At 43.8% G+C, this 9889-nt stretch overlaps 1 protein-coding gene across 1 annotated transcript; it reads left to right on the forward strand.

Annotated features, from left to right (window-relative positions):
- The first annotated feature begins 257 nt into the window (after positions 1–257).
- wnt9b (wingless-type MMTV integration site family, member 9B) lies at positions 258–8888 on the forward strand. The gene is made up of 4 exons (XM_058048686.1): positions 258–402; positions 633–886; positions 3269–3534; positions 6252–8888. Exons 1-4 carry the CDS (start codon positions 317–319, stop codon positions 6711–6713), a joined length of 1068 nt encoding a protein of 355 aa, XP_057904669.1. The 5' UTR covers positions 258–316; the 3' UTR covers positions 6714–8888.
- The last annotated feature ends 1001 nt before the right edge of the window (positions 8889–9889 follow it).

Here is a 9889-nt window from a genome sequence, read left to right on the forward strand (position 1 = left end):
AGTTGATGTTTTGTAGTATAAATGTTGCAGGTTGGGAGGCACAGGAGCTCACCGTGGAAGATGCATCCACCTGGGTGGTACTCCCGTGGGAGGGGGAAAAACTAAAAGTAATAAAAGTGCAGAGATTCCAAAGGAGGATGATGCGTCAGCCTATAACTCCCTCACTCCCTCCCTCTTTCCCTCCTTCCCTCCCTAACGCATTGCCTTCCAAAGGACCTCTCTCGCCCTTCACCTTAAAGAGGTGCGCCGACCAACACGGCTCGGACTTTCCTTCGGCAGGAATCAGCGCAATGACGAGCAGAACCGAGCCGGCACCATGCGCTCCAGGCTCCCTCGGACCGCATGCCTACTGCGGCTCGTTGCGCTCGGCATCCTACTTTCACACGCCGCAGCTTATTTTGGGTGAGAAAGTTGTTTTTTTTCTGCAAAATGCATGTTTTAGTACGGTTTTAGTACCGTTAGGTAAATTATTTTGTGTGAAGTGTTGATTTTAAAATGGATCATAATATTTTTTCTGCATTAAAAATAACATTATTAACAATTTGGCTGTTTTTCAATTACAATTACATAACAATATTTAACCATACTCACCTGCATTAATTTTTTTTTAAACTTTCTGCGTCCCATCCAAGGCTGACAGGACGCGAGCCCTTGGTGTTTCTGCCGGGTCCATTCTCCAGCGAAGCTTCCACGGGCAAAGCCCACCTGAAGCAGTGCGAGCAGATGGTCCTGTCCCGGCGCCAGAAGAGGCTGTGCCGCCGGGAGCCCGGCCTGGCCGAGACGCTGCGGGAGTCGGTGCGCCTGAGCCTGCTGGAATGCCGCTACCAGTTCCGGAACGAGCGCTGGAACTGCAGTCTGGACGGCCGGGGGAGCCTGCTGAAGAGAGGTACAGTGAGTGGGGGGCGGGGGGGTTCGAACCCATCGCTATGATAAAAGTACCTGAAGTGGACAGACACACAACGCTTACCATCGTGCAGAAATACATAAATAAAAGTTAAATTGAGGAAAACAATATTTTTTAAGTATGAATAGTCAATGGTTACAGTTTCAGGTCACAATATTAGGCACAACTATTGCAGGGGTCTACAACTCTTACATTATTTGAACTACAATGCACATTTTTGTGGTCATTTGTCATTAAAAAAAGATGCATAATGTCAATAAAAATAATTTATATACCTTCATAGATATAACAATGCTCAAAGAAAGAATTAATTAAATATTATATTGACAAATAAAGAAGCCCGCCTGCAATAAACTGCTGTTTAAATTTGTATATTTATTAATCTTACGTCATTAACGCACTAAACATTTGCAGCCTTTCTTCGTATTCCAGCATGGTACGAGCCATCAATCATGATCCAGAGCTAAAGTGCAGCTGCCGAGCACGGCGAAGCAAAACAGCACTCATGCGTACGGCTATCAACATGCGGCCCGAAAAGACGAAACGGGTCAGCATGGAAGTAATGAGGGAGTGAGGCTGCCAAGACACGGTGGCGAGCGGAGACTTCTTAAGGCCCCGCAGTGGTTTATTTTTATCTGCAAAAAAAAAAGGAAAGCGCCCAATTCCCCCCCCAGAGGAAAAGGGTGGCGCGATTGCCCGCTTTTCATGTGGGAAAAGAGGGAAAAAAATCCTTCCTAGTCAAAATAATAATTAATTGGATCAAAATATACACCCCAAATAACAGCGTGTGACCTGGGAGGAGGGTCAGAAAGGGGAATCGTGACACAACAACACTCGCGGAAAAAGGAAAACAAGCCAACGTGGTGCGCGTTTTGTAAACATCTGTGCTTACACGCTTGTTCAAGGGCAGTGGGATGCTTGGGAATGTCGCTACCTGCTAACCTTCTTGACAACAAATGAAATAGAATGTTAGCTAGTCGGCTATGCACAGCGACAATAAAATCACGCTCAGGTCAAGTGTTTTCCGAGCGACTTGTCATTGGTTGATTTTGAAATTTGGGCAAAGTAAGGACAGGGAGATTTAGCAGAATCATTGTATATCGCTACTATGCATTAAGTCCAACAAAAAGTAGCATCGCACTAACAGCTGGGGCACTGCCCCTGGTGTAAATTCACCACCCATCCTTGATATTAGTCTTGTGCGGTGCCTTGTGGCTCGGCAGAATTCCGAATTTCATAAATATATAAAAACTCTCAACGCATCAAAGAAAAGCAAAAATGATCAAGATTAATCAACAACACGGCTGTCTTCTGCTGGGGCACCAACATACTTGCCCCACGCGTAAACTCACAACAAAACAAATCATGTCACCAAGGGTCTTGTTTGTTCCAGACTTCAAAGAGATGCTAACTTTGTGGCGGAGTACCTTGTTTCGAAGAGTAATTCCTTGGCTAGCTCGTAGCGATACCTTGTTGCTAGGCAGAATTCGGAATTTCGTAAATATATAAAAACTCTCAACATATCAAAGAAAAGCAAAAATGATCAACATTAATCAACAACGCGGCTGCCTTCTGCTGGGGCAGAATCATACTTGCCCCAAGCGTAAACTCACAACGAAACAAATCATGTGACCAAGAGTCTTGTTCGTTCCAGACTTCAAAGAGATGCTAAAATTTTTTAACGAAGAGTAATTCCTTGGCTAGCCCGTAGCCATACCTTGTTGCTAGGCAGAATTCGGAATTTCATAAATAAATAAAAACTCTCAATGTATCAAAGAAAAGCAAAAATGATCAAGATTAATCAACAACACGGCTGCCTTCTGCTGGGGCAGAATCATACTTGCCCCAAGCGTAAACTCACAACAAAACAAATCATGTGACCAAGGGTCTTGTTTGTTCCAGACTTCAAAGAGATGCTAACATTGTTTTTAACGAAGAGTAATTCCTTGGCTAGCCCGTAGCCATACCTTGTTGCTAGGCAGAATTCGGAATTTCATAAATAAATAAAAACTCTCAATGTATCAAAGAAAAGCAAAAATGATCAAGATTAATCAACAACACGGCTGCCTTCTGCTGGGGCAGAATCATACTTGCCCCAAGCGTAAACTCACAACAAAACAAATCATGTGACCAAGGGTCTTGTTTGTTCCAGACTTCAAAGAGATGCTAACATTGTTTTTAACGAAGAGTAATTCCGTAACCCCCCCCCCCCCGATGATTGCAAACTGTTGCGATCCATGACATGCCGCAGTTTTGCAGGGTCCCTTGTTGCTAGGCAGAATTCCAGGGGCACTGTACGACTTGCCCCTTGTGCTAAATGACCTCCAGACCCGAGCTCCGTTGTTCATCCCATGTTTGTTCCAGCCTTCAAGGAGACCGCCTTCCTCCTGGCGGTGTCGTCGGCGGCGCTGACCCACGCGCTGGCCAAGGCGTGCAGCTCGGGCCGCATGGAGCGCTGCACCTGCGACGATTCCCCCGGCATCCAGCACCGGGAGGCGTGGCAGTGGGGGGTGTGCGGCGACAACCTCAAGTACAGCACCAAGTTCCTCAAGAGGTTCCTGAGCCAGAAGAGGATCAGCAAGGACCTGAGGGCTCAGGTGGACGGCCACAACATCAACGTGGGGATTCGTGTGAGTTTGAATCTGACACTTTTGGGGTTTTTTTTTTTTTTCCACAATGCTAGCCAAGGTAGCAAAGATGGCCGACGCTGGAGCCAGGTGTGCTCAGGCATGATAAAGCTTGCTGTGCGGGCCGACTGCAAATTAAAGGTCTCATCTCGTCGAGCGAGAGCGATTATAACCGTGGCCTCTTTTTTTAATATACGAGCGAGCATTTTTTTCCACTTACTAAATCACCGCGCTCGCCATAAATCCGCCTAATGTTCCTAACCACCACTGTGGCGCTCCCCCCCTCGGGGGGTCTTTCAACCCCCGGAGAGAAAAAAAAAAACAGGAAGAAGCAGCGAGGGCAGCTATCTTATCTTTCCACAGTGAAATGTTTTCCTCACTTTACGCCGAGAAGAGAGCAGAAGCGACAACAACAACACGGCCCCCCCCCCCCCAAAAAACCACCCACCCATCTCTCAGTAATAGTACTCTGAACCCCCCCTAAGGGGTTCATACCTGCAAAGGGAGGAACTTTTCAACCCGCAAGTCCCCTCAAGGCACGGACTAAGCCCCCCCCCAATGCTATCTGACCTGTCTCTGGCCCTCGCCGGGACTGACTGATGGTGCGTTCATGTCCTCGTTGTTGATCAGCTACCTTAAACCCAAATCAGGCATGATACTGCGGCTTTAAGTTGCGGATTACAGGCGGGAAAAGCTAAGAAAAACTAAGCTTTTAAGTAAAAACTACGACTTTTGACAACATGAAACCAAGACTCACTCATACTTTTAGCTAATGACGTCCATAATTTACTACTAAAAAGTCAAATAACGCGTTTCTCGATGTTTTTTTATGTCAGATTATTTCACGCACTGGTTATTGGTATCGAAAATATTCCTCGCTATATGTTGTGGTTCCAACATTGCCTCGCTCTATCCCCGGCTTTTCAAACATGAATTAATTAGACAAGCACCAGGCTATATCATATAATAATAACATATAATAATAATAATAATAACAAAGCCCACAACAAGCTAAAAGTCAACTTCCAACATCACTTCCTGTCCATCACCATTCTGCTCCCCTTAAATGGCTTATTGTCTCTCATGATATCTACTATATTGGGTAATACGAATGTAAATGTGACTATAGGGGTGTTATATCATGTCTAGAGGGCTCTAATGTAAAAAAAAAAACATATTTAGAAGATGATAAACAGGTTTTCCGTGCCTAACTATGAAAATAATCAAAAATTCACTTATTACAGTCGGGTCTGGAATTTATCGTGATTAAAGGCCCCCGAAAAGGACACAAACTAATCACATATGGCGATGAAAATATCAAGTAAACAAAAAAAATACAGGAGTTGCGACAGTTGCAATTTGATGGTTCAGATGTGAGACAGGCTAACATTCCAAACAGGTACTAGACTATTTATTATCAAATTGTATCTACTACTACTACTACTACTACTACTACTACTGGATTGCAGGCGGGAAAGGGGCGGAGAGATTCCAGCGTCGTGTCCCCCATGCCTCGGGCCTCAGGAGGCAGACAGTACTAGTTGAAACAGAACCCGAGCTGTCCGAGTGAGAGATGTGAGGAAAATGAAATACGACAGTTGCCCTCCATCCATTATGTTCAAGTTTCAAGTGTGCAGACGCAGAAAGAGATGCTAACATTTTTTGCGGGAGTGCTTTGTTCCGAAGAGTAATTCCTTGGCTAGCCCGTAGCCATACCTTGTTGCTAGGCAGAATTCGGAATTTCGTAAATATATAAAAACTCTCAACGTATCAAAGAAAAGCAAAAATGATCAAGATTGATCAACAACACGGCTGCCTTCTGTTGGGGCACCAACATACTTGCCCCAAGCGTAAACTCACAATGAAACAAATCATGTGACCAAGGGTCTCGTTTGTTCCAGACTTCAAAGAGATGCTAACATTTTTTAACGAAGAGTAATTCCTTGGCTAGCCCGTAGCCATACCTTGTTGCTAGGCAGAATTCGGAATTTCATAAATATATAAAAACTCTCAACATATCAAAGAAAAGCAAAAATGATCAAGATTGATCAACAACACGACTGCCTTCTGTTGGGGCACCAACATACTTGCCCCAAGCGTAAACTCACAACGAAACAAATCATGTGACCAAGGGTCTCGTTTGTTCCAGACTTCAAAGAGATGCTAAAATTTTTTAAACGAAGAGTAATTCCTTGGCTAGCCCGTAGCCATACCTTGTTGCTAGGCAGAATTCGGAATTTTGTAAATATATAAAAACTCTCAACGTATCAAAGAAAAGCAAAAATGATCAAGACGACAGCCTTCTGTTGGGGCACGAACATACTTGCCCCAAGCGTAAACTCACAAAGAAACAAATCATGTGACCAAGGGTCAGACAAAGAGATGCTAACATTTTTTTTAACGAAGAGTAATTCCGTAACCCCCCCCCCGATGATTGCAAACTGTCGCGATCCGTGACATGTCGCATTTTTGCAAGGTACCTTGTTGCTAGGCAGAATTCCAGGGGCACTGTACGACTTGCCCCTTGTGCTAAATGACCACCAGACCGGCATTTTTGCAGGTTTCAAGTTTCAAGTGTGCAGACGCAGAAAGATTCGAAAAAGGCGGAGGCGTCCGCCTTCCGACTCCCAGCCGGCCTCCGTGCACGAGATGGACCTCCCAGATAAGCGGCGAGGTCATGAATCAAAACCAGAGAACTGACATCTCGTTTTCTTTTCCAGGCGGTGAAGAGCGGCCTCAAGACCACCTGCAAGTGTCACGGGGTTTCCGGATCCTGCGCGGTACGGACTTGTTGGAAGCAGCTGTCTCCCTTCCACGACACGGGCCGCCTGCTCAAGTACCGCTACGACATGGCCATGCGAGTCCTCAGCGTCACCAACGCCGCTACCGGCGAGAGCGAGCTAGCCGGGCCGCACCGCCACAGCCAGAGCCTCCGCACCACCGATCTGGTCTATTTGGAGGACTCGCCTAGTTTCTGCCGACCGTCGCGCTACTCGCCGGGAACCGGCGGACGCTCGTGCGCCAAAGACACCAGCTGTCAGAGTCTGTGCTGCGGGCGGGGCTACAACACGGCCATGCGCCTCACTAGCCTGTCCTGCCACTGCCAGGTGCGCTGGTGCTGCCATGTGGAGTGCCAGACGTGCGTCCGGGAAGAGGAGGTCTACACTTGCAAGAACACGTAAACCTCAAACATGGCGGAGCATCGAGAGCCGCTGGGATTGTGGCGGGAACTGATCACCGCGCTCGCATGTGGCCTGACTGTGACGGCGCACCGACCGCAAACGACTACCTAGGAGGCGCACGCCATAACATCCCCTCGGCTCAGCCACTAGCGCCATGCTAGCTACTGTTATGCTAGTGATTTAGCGACATGCTAAACACGTATTGCAGTTCACCACTTCACCAGCGTAAGGCGCCAGTGAGACAATATGTCCTCAAGATGGAGGACAACCAACCTTTGGGGGTCGTTTTTTTTTTGGTATCGCAACTTAAATGCTTATTGAGAAAGAGAGAGACTTTATTTTTGTTAAAATTTGCTTTAGTTTTCGGCCGCTTATTGATTTGTCGCACATTTCATTTCATATATTTGTTGCACAGGTTGTTAGCATGCCTCAGTTCTAGCGTTCAACGACAAAATATAATATTTAAGTCGCTCAAAAAATTACTGCCCATAAAGTATAAACTGTTATCGATAGGAATTATTTGGTTTTCTAGATGGCTTGTCTAAAAAAAAAAAATGAAAATAACGATGTATGGTCAATTTTTTAAGAATTTGTGTATATGTAATGCACCACTTAACCACTAGGGGAAGCAAAAGTCCTCCAACCGATTTGAGCTTGACCCATTTTTGATGAGATTCTCTAAATATGCTAAAAAAAAAAATTGTTGCCACTTATATTAATATTTTAATTGCAAATATCCAATTGGTCACCATCATTTTTCATGTTTAACCAACTAAATACCGACACAAAAACTACGACTTTTGACAACATGAAACAAGACTCACTCATACTTTTAGCTAATCACGTCCATAATTTACTACTAAAAAGTCAAAGAACGCGTTTCTCGATGTTTTTACGTCAGATTATTTCACGCACTGGTTATTGGTTTGAATAGAAAATATGAAAATGGCAACAAAATACAGTCATTCCCCGCTAGCACCAGGCTATATCATATAATAATAACATACATATAACATATAATAATAATAACATATAATAATAACAAAGCCCACAACAAGCTAAAAGTCAACTTCCAACATCACTTCCTGTCCATCACCATTCTGCTCCCCTTAAATGGCTTATTGTCTCTCATGATATCTACTATATTGGGTAATACAAATGTAAGGGTGACTATAGGGGTGTTATATCATGTCTGGAGGGCTCTAATGTAAAAAAAAAAACATATTCAGAAGATGATAAACAGGTTTTCCGTGCCCTACCTATAAAAATAGTAGAAAATTCACTTATTACAGTCGAGTCTGGAACCAATTTATCGTGATTAAAGGCCCCCAAAAAGGACACAAACTAATCACATATGGCAATGAAAATATCAAGTAAACAAAAAAAATTACAGGAGTTGCGACAATTGCGATTTGATGGTTCAGATATGAGACAGGCTAACATTCCAAACAGGTACTAGACTATTTATTATCAAATTGTATCTACTACTACTATTACTACTACTACTACTGCTGCTGCTTTTGTACTTCATTGCGCTCTGAACGACACTACCTGTCTGTCTCTTTTGTCTGCTGTACTTCTTTTATTTGATTTTTTTTTTTTTTTTTTTAAAGCACTTATGCCAGCTATACATGGGAAAGCAGAAACCTAAAAAAACACAAGAGAACCATTGGAGCCCTGGAGGATAATGTAGCTGCGTGCAAGTACAGGATGATTATGGCTTTTCAGTTGCTCTTATGGAAATGTTTATGGAAATGTGCGCTGAGTCAACAAAGGGAACTAAAATGGGGTTAACATGAGGGGACAACAGGATCACGTGGTGTGCTTTTAAAAAGTGTAATTGAAGCCACAAGCGGCTCCGTAATTGGCCTCCCCCCCCCCCACACACACACACACACAATTGTAAAATCAAAGCAAATCGTCCCTCGTGCAGGTCAAAATGAGGCCCAAATGTAAAGAAATTCACATCAGGGTTCCATTAATGACATGAAACATATTTTCTACCTCACCTGTCCTCTTTTTTTTTTTTTTTTTTGCCAATTCCACTTGTTATGTACATAAATAAATATTTGTACAAATCTTTTGAATCTGGTAATATATCCCCATATGTCAAAAGTTGTTTTTTTTTTTAATGTACACCCTTATTTAAAACAAATAAGATGAATAAATATGTCAGAGAAGACGATGTGTTGTTAAGGAATACACACACACACAAACACACACATGTTTTGAAAGCACGGTGGTCTCCAGGCATCACTTCGCGGCCATTTTGGCAGGCAACAATAACCCCGCCCCCCACTCCCACTCCCTACAGGTGTTATGCCTCTGGCCAAAACGGAATCAATCATAACGAGAGGGCGATAACGAGAGCGAGGAATGTCGTGTACGAACGTAAACAAGGGGGCGGTCGGACACCCCGTCGTTTAGTTATTTATTACAGCACACGCTTGTTATTTTTATGTGCGTCTGCTTTTGATGTCGCGCTCCAATTACGCCAATTACACGCTATTAATCCTCATTAGGACGTCAGTGTAGCGACCAGTAGGAATGTCGTGTCTTTTTAACTCGTGTAACACAGAACTCGGCAGGCAAATAACCCGATTAATCTGTGGATTATTTTTTGGATTAATCAATTAATCCAATTTTTTTTTAGTATAGTTCCGCACTCGCGGGATGTAGTTAAAAGAAGGATGCCACTTTTGGTTTGTTTTGGTTCCACTTAATCGGTTACCAAATATGGTTCCACGCCTGCTAAAGCTAATTAAATTAAAATAACGACATCGAGACGTTATAAAACTCACCTAATTTCTTACCAAATGTAGTTCCGTGCCCGCTAGATCGAGTTCTAAGGCAGAACACTCCAATTGACTTGTTACCAAATATGGTTCCACGCCTGCTAAAGCTAATTAAATTAAAATAACGACATCGAGACGTTATAAAACCCACCTAATTCTTTACCAAATGTAGTTCCGTGCCCGCTAGATCGAGTTCTAAGGCGCAACACCCCAATTGGCTTGTTACCAAATATGGTTCCACGTTAAGAGTAAATAAGACTAATTTCAAGTTAAAAATTTGGTTCCATGCGTGCTAAAGTGCTACCATAGAAACAACAATACCCAAGTTGCCATACCCACTTTACCCGTTGCCAAATATTGACCCAAGCCCATTAAAAACCT

This window comes from Doryrhamphus excisus, chromosome 15, assembly GCF_030265055.1.
Source record: "Doryrhamphus excisus isolate RoL2022-K1 chromosome 15, RoL_Dexc_1.0, whole genome shotgun sequence".
In the NCBI taxonomy this organism is placed as follows: domain Eukaryota; kingdom Metazoa; phylum Chordata; class Actinopteri; order Syngnathiformes; family Syngnathidae; genus Doryrhamphus; species Doryrhamphus excisus.

Coding starts and splice junctions, on each gene's coding strand:
- wnt9b (XM_058048686.1), top strand. CDS start 317: ATGCGCTCCAGGCTCCCTCGGACCGCATGCCTACTGCGGCTCGTTGCG. Junction 403..632: donor CACGCCGCAGCTTATTTTGG/GTGAGAAAGTTG, acceptor GTCCCATCCAAG/GCTGACAGGACGCGAGCCCT. Junction 3,535..6,251: donor ACATCAACGTGGGGATTCGT/GTGAGTTTGAAT, acceptor TTTCTTTTCCAG/GCGGTGAAGAGCGGCCTCAA.